The sequence below is a fragment of the Rhincodon typus genome, chromosome 1 (assembly GCF_021869965.1).
Source record: "Rhincodon typus isolate 14 chromosome 1, sRhiTyp1.1, whole genome shotgun sequence".
In the NCBI taxonomy this organism is placed as follows: domain Eukaryota; kingdom Metazoa; phylum Chordata; class Chondrichthyes; order Orectolobiformes; family Rhincodontidae; genus Rhincodon; species Rhincodon typus.
This window is the reverse complement of record NC_063332.1, coordinates 105,625,721-105,650,099: the sequence shown is the minus strand read 5'-3', so window position 1 is coordinate 105,650,099 and position 24,379 is coordinate 105,625,721. Positions and strand designations below refer to the sequence as shown.

General features: G+C 38.4%; 1 protein-coding gene across 1 annotated transcript in view; it reads right to left on the bottom strand.

The window, feature by feature from the left end:
- Nucleotides 1-24,379, bottom strand: part of LOC109917776 (coiled-coil domain-containing protein 158) — a 162,845-nt gene that overhangs the window by 49,190 nt on the left and 89,276 nt on the right. Inside the window, exons 9-13 of the mRNA XM_048603980.1 lie at nucleotides 22,491-22,610; nucleotides 13,779-13,976; nucleotides 11,126-11,641; nucleotides 6,748-6,937; nucleotides 1,095-1,247 (exon numbers count right to left, since the gene is read on the bottom strand). Coding sequence (XP_048459937.1) covers nucleotides 1,095-1,247; nucleotides 6,748-6,937; nucleotides 11,126-11,641; nucleotides 13,779-13,976; nucleotides 22,491-22,610 — 1,177 coding nt within the window. The remainder of the gene's footprint in view (nucleotides 1-1,094; nucleotides 1,248-6,747; nucleotides 6,938-11,125; nucleotides 11,642-13,778; nucleotides 13,977-22,490; nucleotides 22,611-24,379) is intronic.

The following is a 24,379-nucleotide window of genomic DNA, read 5'->3' as shown; positions in this document are numbered from 1 at the left end:
TGCTGTGTTCATCCAGCTCTACAACTTGTTATCTCTTATGGCAGAAGAGTAGAAGTATACCAACAAAGTTTCACTGGTGTTCAATAGAATGCTTTTCTTCAGATTCTTCAAAGTATAACAGAAATCAAGGTCTGAAATTTTGAAGAGGTAAGCCCAATTCCTTGCTATATCTTCAGTGTAAAATTATGGGACTTTCTTAGAAACAGTGTAAATGACTCTTTTCAATCATGTCCTTTAGGGTGACTGCTATTTTCCACCAATATTATTGCAACAATTACAAAAAAAACACCTTACTCTATTCATAAAAATTTAGAAGCATAAAATTTCAAAATTAAAAATTTGAAATGAAATTAGAAAATACTAGAAACAAGAGATCATATCAAGCAACAGAATTTTCTGTAATTCACTGTTCCCACTGAGCTTTTCCTCTCAGAGATACATAAAGGATTGTAATTATATCTCTGTATTGTTGTATATTGCATGAGCATTAAAATTTAAAGGGATGTGCAACACTTGATGGGTATGGTCAGAGTAATGCCACATGTGTCTTGTTACTGTGAATTTCACAAAGACAAAACTACTAAAAAGTTTTTTCAAGATGTTCAGGTAATTTTGCTTATTTGGTTAACTAAATGCCTGAAGGAAAATTACTTTAATATACATGATGTTCAACAGTCAAAAGGCCAAATTTTTAATCATGTATAAATTGATTATTCCTGAAAAAAAAGAGACTTACTGTTGAAGTTTTCATTTTTACAAGCATCGGGGCAGAATGAATTCAATGGCAATGCCTTGACAAATCAAAATCACCTTATAAACCAATCAGCAGCCTTTTCTCATGCATAATAACTTGTTGCTGCTTGTGAAATTTGACATTCTTGTATCTGTCCTGATGAGTGCAAAAGCTTTGATAAGCAGGTCTCTGTTGACAGCGATACTGAAGTTCTGTACTATCACGTGACCATTCATACAGAATTTTTAAAATCCAGTACAGACGCACTATACAATTAAAAGTAAATTTCAGGGAAAATAGACATAGGACTAAGTAGCTTGCATATACAATAGTCTGGTAAATACGGACTAAAAATAAGTACCGTGGGTATCTGCTCCTTCGAGTACTTTCATCGCCTCCCTGGTTTGCTCAAGATCATTTTGGGTTGATTTCAGCTGAGCTTTAAGTTTGTTTGTAGCCCAATCATATTCTTCAGTTTTGCATGTGTAGGTCCTCTGCAAATTTTCATACTCCTCTATGATCAACAAGTAAAGAGCTAAATCATAATCTCAGGCAAATGGATAAAATAACAACACTAAGAATTCAAACATAATTATTTAACATATTTCACATTTATACAAGCACAGAATCAAAACATCTTAAAACAATAACAGATCATTTGGCCTAACTAGTACATTTTTCAAATTTCTCCTGATGCCACCTGCTCCAAGTATCTTTCAATATTTTTCCAATAAACAAACTGATTACCTTCTAAGACAATCTATGGATAGTGCATTTTCAGTGGCTTGTCGTAGAAAATTCCACATTTCCAATTAGTCTCCATGTAAATACGATTTCTCTAATCTCTGCCTTTTTTAAAAAAATTATTTCAAATTATGCCAACTTCCAAGCATTGGAAGCAGTCAATCACTAGCATAATTCTGTTATCTTTCCTACGGCGTAAAAAACCAACTCAATTATCTCATCTATGCTCTACATTTCCTATTGTTTTATATCATTCCTTCAGCAGGACATCTCTGAAATGGGATTCAATGATCACCATAGATCTTGTGCAAGTTCAACAATAATGTCTTGGGCAGACCTTGTCAGATGGTGTTTTTTACATCCCACCACCTAAAGAGTTGGTGAGGGAACGCATCCCAGCAGATACCAGCTGCCAACTCCTGACAGGAAAGTTAGAGCTGCTACCCAGTGGCTGCAGCTCTCTGGTAACTTCGCTGGGTGCTCACCTTGGGCAGCATTCCCCAACATTTTAGGGCACATTCCATGGGCAGTGACTCCTTGCATCATCCACCCACAGAGGCTGGCACCAGCAAAACATGAACCTCACCACGTCACTGTACATCTCCTACACAATTATGACACCATTCAGCACTTCAATACTGCACTTTGGAACTGACTGGCATCTTACATTCCAATGTTGCTTCCAGCTGTTTTGTATGCAGAGACAGGCACTATTTCATGAATCAGAACAGAGTGCATCTCAGGACTCCTCACACTCTCTTAGCACTCACTCACTTTATGCTCACTTGAATCACCACAGAATTTCTGCCTTGCCTTGCCATTTTGCTTTCATTTGGAATTTGCAGGTTCACAGGAGTTCTATCTTGCCATGCTTTTTATCACAGACACAAATCCAGGCAGCTTTTCCTGTTTCCCAGCAATGATCCAATTTTATCTACAACACCCACAATCTCCTACTGAATGTGTGACACATGGCTTGTGCAGCATATCTCTAAATCATGTCTACTATGTAACAAGTTCAATGTAGAGGCATCTCAGTGCCCTACTTGTCAGGGGCCTCCATTTCCCAATATTTGCAAGCCAATGGTTAAATTTTGTTTTTGTGTGCTGTAACTGGTGACTGATCATATCACTGAGGGGCTGCTTCATTTCTGATTTTCCTTACATATGCTCAATGGAACAGTCAACGATGGATCTTTCATTAAATAATAATTTCCACTCAGTAATCTGTGCTTTCTTCTACCGGCTCTCAGTTTAATATTCATAATTTTCCTTGAGGTAAAGCACTTATTTACTGTCTCACCATCCCTTCATTCTCTACAAATTCATCTATTTCATCTCATTGTGGTCCTAATCCTAGTTATTACTACAAGTATCCCCATAGAAAACCTTGTTATTACACATTTTAGGAGGGTATTTTCTCTTATACTTTCCTTAATTTCTATAATCTTCATTTTATGGCTTTCCTTTATTCCTTATTGCCTTAGCTTTAGATTTTATTCATTGCCTTGAGAGCAATAAATCACCTCCTTAGTATTAAATTTGCTCTAAAATCCCTATTTATCCATAGCATGTACTTAATTTTATATTTTTTTAATCTCCTGTTCATGTTTCCTGCTCCTGTTCTCTTGGTTTGTGCTCATTTTTTTCCATCCATCTAACCTGGAGAAAGGTCCTTTTTTAAATCTCATCATACTATGTTTCTTTTTTCCAGTCCTTTTCTTCAGTCAATCCTTACTGTACCGTCATTATTTCCTATACGTTTCCCCACATTTTTTCCACTTGCTTGGTTAATCAAGAAATACAAGCTTCTTTTGGGCAGCAGGAGGTGAGGAAATAGATGCATACACATGGCAATGGAAGTTCTCCCTTCTGGCCGCAAACATTTTTCTCATTTCAAGATATATTTTTGGGTAATAAAAATCCTCTGAAATTGCTAGAGTGTTAATAAATATTTAACTAAATCATCTAAGAGCTTCATTCTTAATTTGCTTTCCATTAAGTAGCAGTTTACAATATGCTATCAGGTGGAGAATAATGACATGATAAAAGTAAATACAGTATCATAATTTTATAATGTATGACTCTTGCTCCATAATTCTGGTTCTTACACTCACTACATGGGCACCTGTACAATTTAGTTTGAACTGCTTTGGATTCACAATTTTTCTTTATATTATCATCCTGATTTTTCACTTGCTGTGTTAATCTGCTTAAAATCTTTTAATGGCTCTACCTCATTATCTACACTACAAACTTGCTTTCCTTTCCAAGGTCCTGATTCTTCCCACATATTTTCCTTCTTATACTTCCTTCCCTACTCAGTTCTCTCACCCACAACTCCAGTTCATTTCCATGCAAGAGTCTTGGTATCAGCTCTACTCAGATGTATGCTATCTTAAATAACTTAGTCTCTAGAACAGTCCAAGCAGATTGGAAATCAGCAATATAACTCTCCTATTTATGAAAAGCTAGACAGTGAAAACAGAGATTTAAAGGCTAGTCTGTAACCAGTACAGATACCAGAATATGCTGGAATTAAAGAAGTCTTAACAATGCGCTTTAAAATGCAAATATGATCAAAGTCAATATTTGATCAAACTTTGATCAATATGATCAAAGTGTTTTGTGAAAAGGAGATTTCATGTTTGACATATTTATTAGAGCTTTGTGAGGATGTAATCTACAGGATAGGTAAAGGGAACCAAGTCTACTTCCAAAAGGAATAATGGCATACAAATGGTTAACACAAGATGACAGCTCATGATGTTGAGGATAAGCAATATACCAGCATGATACGGAGTTGGTTAAAAAAAACAAAGATAGGGACAAATGGTGGATTTTAAAGTTAGTAGGCTGAGACTAATGGGGTGCCATAAGGATCAGTTTTGGGCCTCATCTATTTAAAACTGTTATTAGAGACAATGAATAATCTACGCAAGTTTACTAACAATACAAAGCTAGGCGAGAATGTAAGCTGTGGAATGGATAGAAAGAGGCCACAGAAAGATATAGATTGATTAAATAAGTGAGCAACAAGGGAGAAGATAAAGTATAATCTGGGGAAATTAGAGGTTAAACACTTGGTTAAAAAATAGAAAAACACATTTTTAAAAAGGTATGAAACATATTGAAGGAACGATATACTTGCATTTTAGTACAGTGATAGTTCACTAGATTGATTTCTGGGATGACAGGTTTGTCCTATGAGTAAAGGCTGAGCAAATTGGGCCTATGCCCTCTGCAGTTTCAGGTGATTTCATTAAAACAGTCAAGATTCTGAAGGGGACATTTTGATAATGTAGACAGCAAGGGATTGTTTCCTTTGCTGGGAAACCTAAACCACCAACATCCAATATCAGAAAAAGAAGAAATAGAAGGTGAGAATGAGCTCAGCCAGACGGAGGGGCGTGGTGGTGGATGGGGACAGTTCAGGCCTTTTTTCCAGGAAGAAGCAGAGAGCCCTGAGACCATCCTGATCGGGAAAGAACATGTAAAGGGATTGCATGTCCCTGGTAAAGAGGAGGCAGCTGGAGCCCACAAACTGGAAATTCTGAAACTGCCAGAAGAATTGCAGATGTAAGTGGAAAGAGACTGGACAAGGGGAGAAAAAATCAGTTGATAGGAAGAGATGAATTCTATGGGGCAGGAGCAGTCCTGTTTGTGGATTCTGGAAAGTGAGCTATGCAGGGTTGTGGGTCTATCAGCTTGGAGGCAATGGTGGGGGAGTAGAGATCACCAGATGGTCAAGTTTAATATAGCCTACTTCTGGTTGGTTCCAAAATGTGCCACGCCAAGAAACTATCTCAAAAACAGTCTAAGAATTCTTCATCCATGACACTACTGACAATCTGAATTTTTTCAGTTTATATTAGATTAAGCTGATCATTGGTGCTCCTTTATCCTGAGCACCCAATATTTCTTCATGTATGCTTGGTTTCACATTGTGGTCACTGATAATGGGCCTGCAGACCACTCTCATGACTGACATCTTTCCCCTACATTTCCTCATCTCCAACTAAATAATTCCATATCTGATATCTAACTGTTGCACAAATGCTATCCTTGATGAACAGAGCAATTCCTTCATCTTTATCTGGCCTCTTTTTTTCCAAGTGTCACACAGGCCTCAATATTCACTCCTTGTCATCCTGAAGCCAATTCCCTGAAATGGCTATCAGATCGAATTTATTTACTTCAATGTGCACGATTGATTTGTTTACCGTCTGATGAATGCTACACGTATTCAAACATAGAGCCTCTTGTTTAGTGTTTTTGTTATCTTCATAAAACCTACTCGTGGCCTGCTGTATTGATAGCTTATTTTTCTCTCTGTCACATCTTGTAATTCTCTGAGCTTCTTCATTTCTCACATGACTATTTTTCTCTCTGAGCTTTTCTCCATTCTTCTCTTCATCACTTTTCCACAGTTGACCCCAGTATTTAATCTAACGTTTCCTGCACTTCCCTAGTTGTTTATTAAAAGAGTAATTCATGACAGTTGGGCATTGTTGACAGGTCAGTATTTATTGCCCATCCCTAGTTGCCTATCAAGAGGTGTTGATCAGCTGCCTTTCAGAACTGTTGTAGCCTATTTGGTGTCAGTGAATCCATAATGCTACGAAGGAGGGAGCTCTAGGGTTTTGACCCAGTGATGCATAAATCATTTATAATATCCATCACTGCAAGATTTGGAGAACAGCCACTCCTACCACTTAACCTTTTGAAAGTTCTACCTTGCTTTTGCAATACAATATGAAATTCTTAAGGAGGAGTTCTTATCACTTTAAAAATATGATTGAAATCCATTGTGTCAATTCTCCAACACTTTTATTTTAACAAGTATACAACAGTTAACACAACATCCAATTATGCATAGACAATAGGAACTGCCGATGCTGGAGTCTGAGATAACAAGGTGTAGAGCTGGATGAACACAACAGGCCAGGCAGCATCAGAGGAGCAGAAGAAGGGTCCAGACCCGAAACATCAGCTTTCCTGCTCTTCTGATGCTGCCTGGCCTGCTGTGTTCATCCAACTGTACACCTTGTTATCCAATTATGCATTTTCTGTTCCATTGGTAGCATTAGTTAGCATTATCAAATAATTCACCAACAGAACTATTTTGCAAATAAATATTGAGACCTCACATTAAATTAACATAGAGTTTTCTTTACAGGGTTGGGAAGATGAAGAGTTCATAATAATACTGGGAAAACAGAAAGAGCACAATCAATACCCCAAAACTTTGTTGGCAGACTATCTCATACCTTTCAGTTCAGCCATTTGACTCTGGATAAGATTTAATTCATTTGCAAGCACTTCCTTTTCCTGTAACAAGTCTCTCAATTCAGACATTTGCTGAGTTGCAGAATTTACCAATTTAATTTTCTCCTTTTCCACCTCAGAGAGATGTGCCTTTAGTTCTATCATCTGAGTTTCTTTGTGTTCCAATTCAGTCTAACAGAAAACAATGTTATTAGCACCAGATTAAATTATTATAAGGTGACAACCCATAAAAGTGCAAATGTATAAATAGATTTGCACCTATAGTCCACTACAGTAAAAATAGCACATCAGCATTTATACCATACCTTCAATAACTCACTGCTTTTATCAACCTTGCTTATGAGCTAATCACAGCAGTTCCTGCAATTGACTCAAATGCAGACTTCTTTCATTCAATCACTCAGAAGCAAATTGTTGTAATAATAAAAATTTCACTAACATGTTACAATTGTAGTGGTCTGCACAGGGTTGTCTCAGAACAGGTGCATCAGAAACAGAATGCAAAGATTTAATGGAAATGGGAACCTCTGTTAAGTAGCAGAGGGTATGTGCAGTTGAACTGAAGTTTAGTTTAATTTTTTGAATCTGACTTGGAACTTTAAATACTCTCGTTCTTCCATGTCTTTTGCTACCTGCTTGCTGTTGTATTACCTCTGACTCTTTCCACTGCCCCCACCACTGTCACTAGCCATTGCCCAGTTACCTTTTCCACTGCTTCACTTGATGATCCCTACCTTAGATTTTGCCCTGGTGCTCTGTCCAGACTTTATGCTTCCCATCCCCCTCCACCATATTGCAACCTAACTAAATTTCTGCAAGAGATGAAAATATTCTCTCAAAACTTCTCATTGTCTCTAAATTTAACTTTCAGCTCTGCCAATTGACTGTAATGACTTTCTACTTGATCCTCCCTCAGCTGATCTGTTCAATTTCCAATTGTGACAGCAAGTTCAATCTTTTTTTCCTCTTCTTTTCATTTTCTCCCCAGCTTTATCTATTCCTCTCCATATTTTTATTTCAATAATTGCATATTTGATACCATCCCCATTTATTTCTAGACAATTCAAACTTCTCCATTTTTTATTCACTTGTGGGATGTGGGCATTGCTTGCTAGCCAGCATTTATTGTCCATTCCTAGTTGCCCTTGAAAAGGTGGTGGTGAGCTGCCTTCTTAAACTGCTTCAATCCACTTGCTGTAGGTTGATCTCAAGTGCCCTTAGGGAGGGAATTCCAGGATTTTGACCCAGTGACAGTGAAGAAATGGCAATATATTTCCAAGTCAGATTGGTGAGTGCCTTGGAGGGGAAATTGCAGAGGGTGATATTCCCATGTATCTGTTACCCTTATCCTTCTAGATAGTAGTGGTCGTCGGTTTGAAATGTGTTATCTTAAGGTTCCGGTGAATTTCTGCAGTGCATCTTGTAAATAGTGCATATTGCTATCACCGAGCGTTAGTGATAGAGGGAGTGGATGCTTGTGGTTGTGGTGCCAATCAAGCAGGCTGCTTTGCACTGGAGTGTAGAGGTTGCTACATCCATTCAGGCAAGTGGGGAGTATTCCATCACACTCCTGACTTGTGTTTGTAAGTAGTGGACAGGCTTTGGGGAGTTCGGAGATGAGGTATTTGTCAACATGTTTATGTGATGAGTCCAGTTGAGTCTCTGGTCAATGGTAACCCCAAGGATGTAGATATTGGGGGATCCAATGATGGTAACACTACTGAATGTCAAGTAGGACTAGCTAGATTGACTCCTATTGCAGAAGGCCATTGTCTAGTATTTGTGTGGTGTGAATGTTGCTTGCCACTTGTTAGCCCAAACCTGGATATTATCCAGATCTTGTTGCATTTGAACATGGACTGCTTCAGTATCTGAGAAGTCGCCAATGGTGTGAACATTTTGCTATCATCGGTGAACATCACCACATCTGAGCTCATGAAGGAGGGATGGTCATTGATGAAGCAGCTGAAGATGGTTTGGCCTACAACACTACCCTGAGGAACTCCTGTAGAGATGTCCTGGAACCAAGATGACTGACCTCCAACAACCATAACAACCTTCCAATGTGCCAGGTATAACTCCAACCAGTGGAGTAGTTGTCCCTGAAACCCATTGATGCTACACTCTGTCAAATGCAGCTTTGATGTCAAGGGCTGTCACTCTCACTGCATCTCTGGAATTCAGTTCTTATGTCCATGTTTGAACTAAGGCTGTAATGAGGTCAGGAGCTGATGGCCCTGGCAGAACCCAAACTGGGCATCACTGAGCAGGTTATTGTTGAGCAGGTGCTGCTTGATAGCACGGTTGATGATACCTTCCATCACTTTACTGCTGATAGAGAATAGACTGATGGGGTGATAATTGGCCAGGTTGGATTTGTCCTATTTTTTGTGAACAGGACATACCTGGGCAGTTTTCCACATTGTTAAGTGGATGCCAGTGGTGTAACTGTACTTGAAGAACTTGGCTATGGGAGCAGCAAGTGCTGGAGCACAAGTCTTCAGTACTATTGCTGGAATGTTATCAGGCCCCAGAGCCTTTGCAGTATCCAGTGCCTCCAACCATTTCTTGATATCACGCGGAATGAATCGAATTGGCTAAAGACTGTTATCTGTAATTTATTTTTATTAAATCAATTTTTTGCACTTAATAATTCTAAAGGGCAAAATTTACCTCATTCATTGGTACAATGTTTCCAGGCACTTCCCAGCTGTCTTTAGCATCCACCATATAACTGTATATTTTCCTCAAGGTTGCTGTTTCAGCTTCCATGCAATTTCCTTTCTAGTCCATGGCTGACTCAACATTCACCTGGCTATGCTGTTACAATTTCTACTTTGAGATCTGGCCTATTTTATCTCATCTATTCTCAAATTTTCTTTCTCTGCCTTTCTTATTTCCTTTTTCAGTTCTGCCCTGTAACATTTGCATGCAGTTTGAGAACAATGAACCTGCCATTTTCTAAGTTTCTGTTTCCTGTTTAATTTTAATCTTCATATCTTCATTCATCCAGTAAGTTCCTGTTTTGGATGTTCTTTTTTTCCCACTGTATTGTGAGAATACGTCTAATCTCTACCCAAAGAATCTCCTTGTTTGCAGTTTTCTTTTGCTCATTGTTATCTTACCTGCCAACCTTTGATAACAAACTACTTGGGCCAAATCTGTTTTCAACTTAGAAATCTATCCCTCCTCCAGCTCAGTATGTTCACAATTCACGTTTCCTTGTCCATTTCCATAACTACTCAAAAACCAATGACACTATGATCACTATTTCCCAAATATTCTCCCACTGAAATATATTCTTTTTCATTCCCCAAAACTAGGTCTAGATTTACTTCCTTCCTTGCTGGGCTGGAAAGTTACTTTTTCTGAAAATTCTCCTGTACTCCATGTACATTTCAAAAATTCCTCTACCTCTTGCTTTAATACACTATTACTATCCCAGTCTAAATCAGGACAATCAAAGACGTCATTGACAATATTCTACTGTTCTTGTAGCTTTGTGCAGTTGGTGTCGAAATGCATTCTTCTATCTCCTCCCTGCATTTGATGGCCAATAATCTGGGTCAGAATTTTTACACTTTTCAGAATTTTGTCTTTACAGGCCGGGGCAGGGAGGTGGTGGATAAGGAAGGGGTGGTGGCGGTCCTGTAAAATTTTCATCTGCCCTCGACCTCTCTGAAATTTTACACAGGGCAGTAATTGGCTACTTCAGAGCCATTGGTACCTGGCATCAATTTTAAAGCTTATGAAGGAATTCAAGGACAAGGATTAAGCCAGGCAGGTCACCCTGTTTGGGCAGCAGAGAGTGGGGGAGCCGAAAGGGGGACAATAATTGTACTGCACTTGTAGTGTTGTGCACAGTTCTGGTTGCCATACTACCGAAAAGATATACACATATTGGAGATGGTGCAAAAATTATTCATAAGAAACTAATCCCTATCAAAATATATGAACAGGCTTGACTTCTTTTATCAACAATAGCAAAGACTGAGAGATGACCTGATATAGAGGCTGAATGATTGTGAAAGGTTTTAAGGCAGATGTAGAGAAAATATTTCCAACTGTGGAAGGTCAAACTTAGACAGAAATTTTTAAAATAGTCACTAATAGACCAATTAAGGAAGTCAGGAGCAACATTTTAACACAGAGGGGAATTGGAATATAGAGCCCAGTACACAGACAAGTTGTGATAAATAGCATTGATGCATTTAAAAAGAAGCTTATATAAATGAGGGAGAAAAAGAATAGGAAGTTATGGTGAGAGGATTTGATAAAGTGAAGTAGGACAAATCTTGTCTGATGCATAAACAATTCTACCATAGTGACTTATTTCTGGCCATATATTCATTATCTGACCTTTAACTCTTGAATCTTCTGGTTTTGACAATCTACTTCGGACTGAAGTTGTTTTCTTTCACGCTCTAGTGCCTCAGATGCACAACTCTGTTGTGATGTCATTTCAGAAATGCTTTCCATTTCTTGTCGCAAAGTGGCAAGCATCTTGTTTTTCTCATTCAACTCCATTTTCAGTGAATCGTTATCACACTGCATTTTCTTTAAGTGGGTAACTGCTTCTTCAAACTGATCACAAATGGTCTCTTCTGCTATTTTCATCCTATGAATTTTTTGGCACTTTTCATCAATTTCATGTTGCAGTTTACCTTTTTCTGCAATTTCATTTTCCAGACATCTGTCTTTTTCTTTTATTTTCTCCCCCAACTGACAGATGGTTATTTCTGTTTTTTCAAGTTGCTGTTTCTTCTTATTAAGCTCCTCTCCAGTATTACAAAGCTGTTCTTTACAGTTCTCATACTGTTTGACTAAGTTCTTGATTTTTTCTTGGTCATCATTTCTTTGTTCCTCTAATGATGCCTTAGTTTGAACAAAGAAAATACACGTTACAAGTATCTAAGAGAACGTTTTATTCTAAAAGTATCGAATATGATTCGTATCTTATATTATGGTCTTTTCCTAATTTGTCAATACCTCACAAAAAGACCTTGCAAATATTGAAGCAAGTGTCCTGGCACTATTCATCATCATTACAATACATTCCATCTTTGCCAATATCGGTGGCAAAGCTAGAAAACAACTGTTGTGCTGTGGAAGAGACTGGTCACTGGTAAAGAGATTCAAAAAACTGCCCAATCACAAAATTGAGCCTTTGTAAGTATTACTCTCTGAAATGTTTCTGCTTTGAGATTTAGACTTCCAATCCTACACTTTTAGAATGCCTTGCAATTAGAGGAAATATTTTTCAACTTTTGAGTCTTTCATCAAAACATTCTTGGGAATAATAGAGGAAAAAAAAAAATTACCATCTTCCATTTTTGAAGGAACAAATAAAGGAACATTCAAGGAAAAACAGAATGCGTAAAATTTCAACAAGGACGTGTGCATGACTTCTAAATTAAAGCGAAACAACAATAAAACACTTTCAGGCTTCTGCTGTGGCTCGATTGGCATCACAGGCTGACATCTGTATTTCACTAAAATTTCTTCGTGATAAAATCAGAAATAATGCAATAACAACCTGATAATGTGTGCTTTTCTGTAATGTTTGATTGAGAGATAGATATTGGCCAGGACACTGAGGACATCTCCTCTGTTCTTTTTTGTATTCTTTGTATTTGGGACGGCATGGTAGCTCAGTGGCTGGCACCACTGCCCCACAGTCCCAGAGACCGGGGTTCAATTCCACCATCGGGCGTCTGTCTGTGTGGAGTTTACACCTTCTCCCCGTGTCTGCGTGGGTTTCCTCCAGGTGCTCCAGTTTCCTCCCACAGTCCAAAGATGTGCAGGTTATTTGGATTGGCAATGCTGAATTGCCCATAGTGTTCAGGGTGAGAAATGCAGGAATAGGGTAGGGGGGTGGGTCTAGGTGGGATGCTCTTCGGAGGGTCGGTGTGGACTCAATGGGCCAAATGCCTGCTTTTATGTATTCGTATAATGGAAAGTTTTTATATCTCATCACAATGAGATTAGGCAAGAAATTGTACAAGTGACTGCAGTAAATTCAATTTCTTGGCTTGGTCCTTTGCCATATATTGGTCTTATAATGTGAAATTCTACCAAAAAAACCTGATGCAAACTCAACTGGCCTAAACCCAACCATCTTTGGCTGCTTCACAAATGATTTTCTCTCTGTTACAAGGTCAGAAATGGGGGTATTCATTGATGATGACACAGCATTCAGTTCCATTCATAATGCATCAGGTGTGAAGTAGTCTGCCTATTTACAGCAAAAGTTGGATAACATTCAAACTTGGGTTGACAGGACAAAAGAAAATCATGTTGTACAAGTGCTCAGCAATGACCATCTCTGTTAATTGTTCCATGACATTCAACTGTATTACCATTATTAAACCCACCACCTTCAATAATTTGGCAATCACTGCTAACCTGACAAGCCACATAACAAAAGCAGATCAGTCTCACCATCTACAAGGCACAGGTCAGAGTTCTGATGGGATATTCTGCACTTGCCTGGATAAGTGCAGCTCCAACAATACTCAAGAAACTTGACACAATCCCCTGTAAAGAAGTCTGCTTGATTCGCACCCACCCGCTACCTTAATAATGTAGTTCACTACTAGATCAGCATGTCAGCAGTGTGTACTATCTACAAGATACACTGCAGCAATTTGAAAAGGCTCCTTCAATAACATATTCCAAACTCCTTACAGTCTAGAAGGATAAGGGCAGCAGGGAAATTCTAAGGTTGGCTGTCTCACTTTGAAGGGGAGTGGCATGGAAAAACACTGAGAGCAGCAGGTATACCTGCTTTTACCAAGGCTTTGTAGGGTTAACTCAGCCTTGGTTAAGAAAAGGGAATTTTTTTTAATATTACACTCAAAGAAAGTGTGACAAAATACAATACAATTTTGTCTGGGTATTATGAGTATTTTACAATACCATCATTTAGCTGAGGTGGGAAGTCTATAATTACTATTCACTCGAAAAGAGGTGTCTCACTCAAAAAAGCTTGACAATCTTTGCACAAACTAACCTGACACTGCAATTGATGCTGGTACTGCTCCTTCAGAGAGTTTATCATACCGTCAAGCCGCAGAATTTCTTGATTTTTGCATTCCAATTCCTGCTCCAAGTTTTCAACAGAGAGACTATTACTTGTGCCACGTTCCCACAGCTTCTGGTTTTGTTCTTTTGCCACTTTGAGGTCCTCTTCAATTTTACAATAGTCAGCCTGAAAGTCAAACACATAAAACTAACTTGAAATTGAAAAACTATGTCTGCCAACACCAAAGAACTGGCTGGTTTATTGGAGTTTGGGAAATGGAAGGGGCTAAGAACATCTATAGTTTATTGTGCAAGAAATATCAGTCAGCAGGATCTCATGAACATGTGACAGATACATGGATGCAATACCTTTTTTTTATCTCCCCTCACCATTACTCACCTTGACTGAGAGATCAAGCTTGTCAGTCAGACCCCGTTCCTATTTGTCTAATAAAAGTTAAAATTGATGCAAGGGGTGAGTTTTGCAGAATCGGAAAGGCACATCAAAAAATGGACATAAAGACTGACGTCCCTCAGATCTCTGGAGGCTGATATGATGAGAGAGAAGAGTAGCACTGGTTATAATGAGGAGGGGGGGACGCACAATGTACACCAGGAAAGCAATAATCACTCTTATTTTCTGTTCAAATTGGTTTACTTGGAGATAAGCTAAAGAACATTTTCTACAGTAGACCTCAATTATCCACCAATAAATGGCTTATTATAAACCATTCAAGTTTATGTATAAGTGCTGCAAGCAGCAAGGAAGAGGCAGTGCAGGTGTTTAGCTGCTGTTTCACCCAAACTGTGCTTGTCAATTACCTATTCAGCCATTCCATTTTCAGAAGCACTCAATCTCCACAGGTTGGTTACATGATTATTTTGACAAGGAGACTAGGGAGGCCTGGGTAACATCTCCCTTCTTTGCATCTATTGCTTCAGTTCTACTTCCCTGAATCACTGACAATAGCCTGTCTAAACTGTTCTACCCTTCATCACTCAAGCACCTCAATCAAATCACTCATTAGTAATCTGATTTTAAGTGAAACCTGCCCTAATTTTTCCAAGGTTTTTCTGTATTCATGTATCAACATATCAGAACACATCCTAGCAAATCAAATCCCTTTATTGCTTTCCTGTAGTGTGAAGCCCAAAGCTGCAAATGGCTCTCTAGCTATGATCTTCCTAAAGTTTCATATTAAGTCACATGTACTTCTCAATGTTTATATTTTGCACCCGTATTGTATCAGCTGCTCCATTCCCTTATCCACTTGACATAGTACTCTTAATGTTTGTGAAGCTAAACATCCAAACCTTGTTGCTCTTTTATAGCATCCAGTATTCTTCCAAAAGTGGAATTTTTTAAATTTCATATTTTCAATTGAAATACAGCTTTTCACAATTTACTGACACTGAATTTCAATTGTCATTTTCTTATGCCTAATGCAAAACTCTTCGCAGCTTTACTTCGTCCTCAGATTGATTTCCTACGACTTCCATTTTAATTGTGTAAAATTAAATGCTTAATTGTGTGTAAATTCGAATCATTAATGTACACAGTAAACAAAAGTGAATGAGAACTGACTCTCCAGCCACCAGGCAAGACTCTTGTCACTTTCAATAGCTTCCACACTCTGCACTTCCCTTTCTAATCAATTTTTCATTAAATTTCTTAACCCTCCTTATAATTCCATACCACTTCAATTCCTCCAACAGTCTGCACTATGGTACCTTGTTGAAAGCCTTGTGAAAATCCTTGTGCGCATCCACTTCATTTTCCTCAACCATCATATCTGTTACCGCAAAATAATCCTATGAGGTTTGTCCTCTGCAGTCATTCTTTCTGAAATCCAATTTGGCTACATCTACATTCTTTCTGCCTCAGTATTACAGCTTTTCAAACTTTCAATCATGCCTTTGTCACCCTCTAGATTTGACGTCCAATTATCTTGCTGAGTTTCAATTTAAAATAGTCGCGAAGACGTGTAATTCAGAAATTCAGGAATTCAGAAGATACCTCTTTCCTAAAGAGTGGGAAGGCTCACCACTAAAGGGAGTGGTTGCAGCAAATAGTGTAGAAGCTCTTAGAGGGAAGTTGGACAAAATATGAAAGAAAAGTTTGTTGATGGTTATGCCGATAGATGGGAAGAGCCGTGAGTGGAGAACCAACAGTATCATGTAAAGGTTGTATCAAATGGCCTATTTCTGCTCTATATATACTCTGTAACCTTGTATCCAATTCAGCAGAGCAGAAGATCTGTGGTCTCATCATAGCTCTCAGCATCCTATTCACCCATCACCCCCTGCAGGTAAACCTATATTGGTTCCTAATCCAGCTATGCTGGAAACTTAAAATTCTCTGCCTTGCGTTCAAACCACTTCCAGGCTTTGTCCCTTCCTTGGGGAGGCTGTAACCTCTCCCAGCCTTCCACCTCACTGAGATGTCGGTCTTCTAATTTGGAGCTCTTGTATGTTTCACGTTTCCATCACCTTACCATTAGCAACCATTGCTTTTAGCTGCTTAGGGCTAAGCCATGTAATTCCCTCCCTCCGCCTCTCTGTCTCAATCGTTATCTCTTCCATTTTTAACACGTTCATTAAATTCTAGCTTTTGGTCACTTTTGAGGATGGAAATGGCTTGATGGAAACTGTTCATACCAGGCAACTATGCAAGCAAGCTATATGTTTATCCCTCATTATCCCTTATTACTACTGTTTGAAAAATGCTCAGTGCAGGCTATTTGGATAAAGCAACTGAGATGTAATTCACACTTTGTGTTTGTTCGCTAGCTAGCAAATTGTGGTAAGTGAAATTTCAAGCAAGCTTGAAATTCTCTGATGAAACAGAGGTGTGAGTTGGGTTGTGAAACTCTGCACTTTACTGGATAACACATCTTCCTTGTGCTTTCCCAATCCCATTTCATTTTTTAATGTGGTCTTTTCACAGATCAGGAAGTCTTTGAATGCAAACAGGCATATACCTCTTCCGAAGTCAGGGTTGGGTTCCTGTTGTGAGGGTCAGAGAAAATTTGTATTTTCTTCTGCACAGTATTTTTGTGTGCTGATGTGGGTTTTGTAAGCACTAAGAGATAAAAGACAAAGTTGCCAGAGTTTTACCAGACCTTAGGGCTGCCCTCTCATTAAAGAGAGAGAGGATCAGTGGTGGTTTAACCTGAGGATCACCATGCCTCAGACAAGGTGAGAGGTTGAAAAGGGGTGTCCTTCATAGTAACCTCAGCTGGTTTAAGAAGGAGATAATGGCCACTGGGAAGAGTCCTGCCAAGAAAGTGGGAACATTCTGAGAGGTAAATGTAAAATGGTAGGATTAGGTGCTGTACTGTAATGTAGATGTGCCTTTAATGCAAAAATGCATTTAAAGTGTCTGTCCGCTTGAAGCTAATCCAAAACTTGACTGACAGCTCTGAGTTTTTAAAAAAAGCTCTGCTTTAGAAAGTTGAAAAAAATCTCTGCACCTGCTTCCCTCCACTGACAGATAAGAACTTTGCTTTGAAATGCAATTGGTACATCAGTTACCTCAGTTTCAGGCAACATAACTGGAAGCTACTGTCAACATTCTGAATGCTTAGCTCCAATTGGTTTCAGCTCATCAGGTTCCAAGAACGTTTGAAAACTTTAAGAAGCTGTAATGACAGAATGTGCTTTTGATGTCGTGTCTTATTTAAAAACCTAATAAATACTTAAAGGATTACAATTTTTTTTATATGGGCATTTTTTTTCTAGTATCATGCTGATGTGTTTGAATTCATAGCTTTCTTACATTATTAGATGCTTGTTTTGATTCCTGTGAATTTTGAAAGAAAAATTCCATTCCTATTGCATGACTCCTGAGGACTGTACAAAGGATATTCTGGGTGATTGGTTATGCCAGATGCATGAGAAAAATGGAGAAAGCATAGGGCATCAGGCAGGACATGGAGTTGGCACTAATGAACTGAGGGACGAGGTGGTGTGGGTGTCTGGTGAGCAGGTCAAAGGCTAAGAAATGTAGTGGTAGTAGGGGGTCATTATCATGAGATTGACACTGTCCACTGCACGAGTCCAAATAGCCGTGTTACTGCCTGCTGTGCGGGTTTGGAATATCTCCTGAGGGCTGGAGAAGAACTTATGCTGGGAAGGGGTGGTGTCAATGACATAAGTAGAATGGAAAGGTGTTCTGCTGAGGGCATACAAGAAGTTAGGTGCTAAATTGAAAAGCAGAACATCAAAGATAATAATTTCTGGATTACTGCCCAAGCCATGTTGAAACTGGCATTGGATGAATAAGATTAGAGACGTGAATTGATGGCTCCAAGACTGGCATTGGAGAAGTGGGGCATTGGCATCAATACTAGAGATAATGAGGCCTGTATCATTAGGATTGGTCTTCATCTGAACTGGCATTTTCAAGAACCACATAAATCAGATAAATAGAGAGAGCTTTAAACTAAAAAAGGGGGTGAGGGATTAAGTTTGCGTATTTGCAAGAGAACAAGAGATAGAGTTGAGATGGACAGCAAATTATTAAAGTAGGAAATAAAGTTCAGAGAATGATAGGAATTTGAAAGCATTCATAACAAAATCAATGAATTTATAGAGCACTGAAATGAATAAATATGATCTAATAAACATTATAGAGACATGGCTGCAGAATGACAAGGATTAGGTTCTGAATATTGTGGGGTATAAGGCATTCAAGAAGGATAGGTAAAGCAGAACGATAGCACTCCTAATCAAAGACAGTCTAGGTGCAATAATTAGAGATGAGCTTGGCTCAGGGGATCAGGTTGTAGAATCATTTTTGGATGAAGATGTGGATAGTAGGGAAAAAAAAAGTCACTTGTGGGAGTGATCTTCAGGCCCCTAATGAACCACAATGTAGCATCCTAATGATTATACATTAAATATTGGGTGCTTGTGACAGAAGGACAGCAATAACAATGGATGAGTTTAATCTACAGATAAATTAAAAGGAAAATCAGAATGGCAATGGTAGCCTAAATAAAGACATCATAGAACACTTTTGAGATAGATTCTTAGAGCAACACTGTCTAGAACTGACCACAGAGCAGGCTGTACTAGAGTTAGTATTAGTGATTAAGCAGTAGTGATCATAATATGATTGAATACTGCATCCGTTATGAAAGGGAGAAGAGTGGCTCCAAGACTAGCAATCGAAAAAGGGCAACTATGTAGGCAGAAAAAGCAGACCTAGCTGAAGTGATATTAGGCTAACAGGCAGGTCAGTACAGAAGCAGTGTCAGACATTCAAAAGGGCATTTCAGCATACTTAGAATATACCCACTTTCAGTAAAAACAATTTCCAAGGGCTACACCACCATCTGTAGTTAACTAAAGAAGTTAAGGAGAACAATAAACTGAAGGAAAAACCATACATTTACTAAAAGTGATTGGCAGCTCAGACACCTGGTCAGAAAGCAAAGAACCACACAGAATGAATAAAGAATTAATCAGGAAAAATAAATTAGAGCTTGACAGAAAGCTAGCTAAAAATGTAAAAACAGTGAGAGTTTTTATAAGTATCTAGAAAGGAAAAGAGCAAGTGAAGTGAGTATTGGTCCTCTGCAGAGTGAGAATGGGAGTCATAACAGATAAAAAAGAAATAGTGAATATGATGAATAAATCTGTTGCTTCTGTCTTCACTACAGAGGATATAAGAAGGATCCCAGTAATAGCTGCAAACCTGAATGTTGAACAAAGAGGAACTTGGTGAAATTATCATTGTTTGGGAAGTTGTACTAAGAAAAATGATGGAGCTGCAACTGATAAATCTCCAAGTCCTGATTTGACTTCATTGTAGGGTTTTAAAAGAGGTGGATAATGAGACAGTAGATGCGTTGGTGTTAACTTCCTAAAATTTGTTAGATGCCAGGAAGGATCCACTTAGACTTTAAAATAGCAAATACAACTCCTTTATACAAGAGGGAAGAGAGGCAGATAACAATAACTTATAAGCCAGTTAACTTGATATCAGTAATGGGGATACTCTTGGATTCAAAACACTGAGGTTTTAACTACATTTTTGGAAAAAACTCAAGGTAATTGGGAATAGTCAGCTTGTTTTGTGTAAGGGAAATCCTGTTTAATTCATTTGAATTCTTTGAAGGAGTAACATATGGATAAAAGGGAGCCCATTGATATACTTACTATACTAGGATTTCTAAAGGCATTTGACAACACTCCACGTAAAAGGCAAATTAGGAGTTCATGGTATAGGGAATAAGTTGTAGGAAGGATATTATTAACTGGAGAGGGTTCAGAAAAGATTTACTAGGATGTTGCTAGGAATGGAGGTTTGAGTTATAAGGAGAGGCTGGATAGGCTAGGACTTTGTTTTCACTGGAGCGTAGGAGGTTGAGAGGTGACCATATAGAGGTTTATAAAATTATGAGGGGTATAGATAAGGTGAATGGCAGGTATGTTTTCCCTAGGGTGGGGGATTTCAAGACTAGGGGGCACTTTTAAAGGTGAGAGGAGAAAGATTTTAAAAAGACTTGAGGGCAACTTTTTATGCAGAGTCACGTTTGTGTGTGGAATGAACTTCCAGAGAAGTGGTGGATGCGAGTACAATTACAACTTTTAAAAGACATTTGGATCAGTACACGAATAAGAAATTGTTGGAGGGATATGGGCCAAGTGCAGGCAGGTGGGACTAGTTTTGTTTGGGATTATCTTCAGTACGGACTCTTTGGACTGAAGGGTCTGTTTCAATGCCGTAAGACTCTATAGCATACTCGCACAGAAGGAAGATTGGTTGGTTGAATGCACAAATAGCCTTTTTTCAGATTGACAGGATCAGTGGTTTGTGCTAGGTAGATAATGTTTTACTATTTATATCATTGGCTGAGATGAAGGATCAAAGGTATGATTGCTAAATTTGCAGATAGCACAAAGATAAGTGAACAAAGTATAACTTAAATAGAAAACAATTGCAGAATTCTGAGGTGCAGGGATCCAGGTGTTCTAATGCTTGAATCACAAAACATTACTTTGCAGCTATCAAAGTACAATCAGACAATCAGTCAATCTAATGGAATGCTAGCCTTTTCAATCATAGAAATTGAACAGCAGCAAAGGATTTTCTTTAGTTATACAGTCTTGATGAGACCACACCTTGAATACTGTTTACAGTTACAGTCTCCTGATTTATAGAATGAGATAAATGCATTGAAGACAGTTCAGAGGAGGTTTACTAGATTGATACCTGGAATTAGTGAGTTATCTTATTAGGAAAGCTCTGACAGACTGGGCTTTTTTCATTAGAGTTCAGAAGAGTGAGGAGTGATTTGATTGGGTTTATATGAACGTGAATGTTCTTGACAATGTGGATTATAGGTAAGCCCAGAATTAGGGAACATTTTTTCTCCAAGGGTTGGGTGACTTTGGAATTCTGCCTCAGAAGGTTTTGAAGGCAGAGTCATTGAATCTTCTTAAGATCAAAGTAATTAGATTCTTGTTAGGCAAGGGAATCAGAGGTTATCAGGGATATAGGGAATGTGGAGATCGGGACATCAACAGATTGTCTATGAACTTATAGATTGCTGGAGGAGGCTCTAAGGGTTGAATGGCCTATTTCTGCTCCAATTTTTTTTAGGGAACCTTTACTTTACATCAGGGGCTAATCTACAGTGTTAGAATCAGGATTGGCCTTCTCCTGCACCAATAGGCAAATGCATGCATCACAACTTACAAAATACAATCCCTTTGAGAAAAGGTAAAGAAAATCACACACAAAGTCACATATGGATCGGATGTGTATTTCAGAAGGAGAAAAGCACACCGGTCTAGTTTTCCCAAGTCCACATGAAAGTCCAACCCTTGATCTTTCACAAAGATTATACAAACCAGAGCTGCCATCAATTGAGTCCAAGTTGTGATTAACTGGTACCTAGCCTACTTAACAGAGATATGCTTTACTTTTCAATACCCACCCAAAGTGGCATTTGTACTTTGCTCCATTATAATTTCCAAAATGAATTTTACTGGGAGACTTTATTATAGAAATAATATCAATTGGGAAAATGTCATAGGCTAAATTAAGAGTTAAAAATAATATGGCAGAATTATTTTTCTAATGTTAAAGAGTTAAGAGGCATGGTGCTCACGGTGAGACAAAAGAGCCAAGGAGGTGACCTGAACAAGGCATTATAATGGATGGCTATTCTTCTACTCGTACAGAATGTGATTTTCTTATAGACTGTGTGCCTGAATTACATTCCTCTGTGGGAAGACTGCAATTTCTATTTTAAGACCATAAGATTATGAGAAACAGGAACAGGAGTAAGCCATTCAGCTCTGACACTCCTCACGTCCACTTTCTTGTCTTTTACCCACAACCCTTCATTCCTCTACTGATCAAAAATCTACCTGTCTCAGCCTTAAATATGCACAAGGACTTTGCTCCCACAATTCTCTGTGGCAAAGAATTCCAAAGACTCCCAACCCCCAGACAGAAGAAATCCCTCTTCATCTCAATTTTAAATTGGTGCCTCTTAACTCTGAGACTATGACGTACGGTCCCAGACTCTCCTGGATGTTCAGCAAGTGAAGGCTTGTGTAAATGAAAGTTTGTGGAACCAGTTAAAAGCATCTAACAATTATAATTAAATACAAAACACTATCCTGTTCAACATATTAAATATAAATGATTTCAGATAAGAAATTAACCAGCAACTAAACTTACCATTAAAAGTTGGAGTCGGCCATTTGTGCTTTCTACCTGCTGCCTGAATTCATCTCTTTCTCTCTTGCAATTATAAATCTCGCAATGAGATTTTTCTACTTGCTTTTCCAAGTTCTCTATCTGATGAAACAGCACAAAATTGCTATGAAGCTACACATCAGTTTAAACTAAGCTGTTTGCTTGTGCCACAACACTCGGGGAAGCACTTCCTGCACATATGCAGCTGCAGTCTCAGTGTCAGCATCAGAGTACCAGATGCAATAATTAAAACAAACTCATTGGCTTGACACAGGCTAACTATAAAGTTCAAGTTACCCATTTTAAATATTACATTCCTTAACCAAGTTAACCGACCGACTAATTGCAAGTTTTTGCATCAAGCCCACTTATCATTTCTTAACAGTGTCTTCTGTAAAACATCCCAAATAATCAGGAAAATTCAGTAAATGGGATTCTCAACTTTCAGTGTACAGAATTGATTCTAATATTTAAGGACATGTTTGATTAAAGTTAATACATAAGTATTTTGACCAAAATACTTAAGAGGAAAATCATTATCAAATGTTGGACTCAAAATCACGATCCTGGAATTAAAAGCCACATTACTTACCAAATGAGCAACCAAGGCTATGTAAAACCTCCCTTATCACACTGGATTTAATTTAGGGAGTCAGCATTTGTAATCTCATTGAGATTGTGCTTTCATCAAAGATTGGGAGCTATGATGCAAGTTTTTCTTTTCTATGTGCTACACTGAAAGGAGGCAGTGGAAGGGTCACCAGACCCGAAACATTAATTCTGTTTTTCCCTTCACAGATGCTGCCAGATCTGCTGAGCTTTTCCAGCAACTTCTGTTTTTGTCCCTGATTTACAGCATCCGCAGTTCTTTCAGTTTTTATCTATTATAATGCTGATTGGTGGTACAATAGGCAATATACACACACGTAAATGATGAATTTTAACATTAAGAATTTCCACAGGAGATGCTCACAATGCAAATTCCTGCAGCGTGAGAGTAACTTGCTGTTTCTTTTTCATAGGTAGTGGTGTTATTGCCGGACTGTTAATTCAGAGACTCAGGTAACACTCTGGCGACTCGGGTTCAAATCCCACCATGGCAGATGGTGGAATTTGAATTCAAAACATATCTGGAATTAAGAGTCTAATGATGACTGTGAATCTGATTATTGGGGAAAAACCCATCTGGTTCACTAATGTGGGGAAGAAAACCTGCCATCCTTACCTGGTTTGGCCTACATGTGACTTCAGACCAATGGCAATGTGATTGATTCTTGACTGCCCTCTGGGCAATTAGGGATTGGCAATAAGTGCTGCCTAGCCAGCAATGTCCTCATCCCATGAATTAACAAAAACAATATCCTGCCTCTGACTGGAAACATTTTATGAGCAGTTATGTATACAGCAGCAGCAGTGTGAGCTGAATGTGCATGCACCACTGTACCTGGTGCCCTTCCATTATAGTGTCAAAGGTTTTAAATACCTTTTAACCTGCACCACCCTGTTCCAAACAGTCAATAAAATTTCTTGTTAATGTGCTATAACTAAAATAGTCATTTTAATTTGTCCCATTGGTAAACATTGTATAGTTGGAGTTACAGTACACTATTATGATAAAACCTGAAAATTAGCATTTTTACAGGGGATTTGTTGATTGACACAGCAGCTGCAGCTAACCTTTTCCAAGTTTACTTGTTTAGGGATGACGTGTGCCATTTTCAGATATTGCTACTGGAACAAAGATTGACAACAATTGTTTAACCAACTTATTTCTCTTTGCAGGGCATATCTTTTTCATAGTATGGCAGTGAACGGAAGAGTTTCTGACATTAAATGACTCCTAATGTATTTGTGTATCAGTACATGTGATT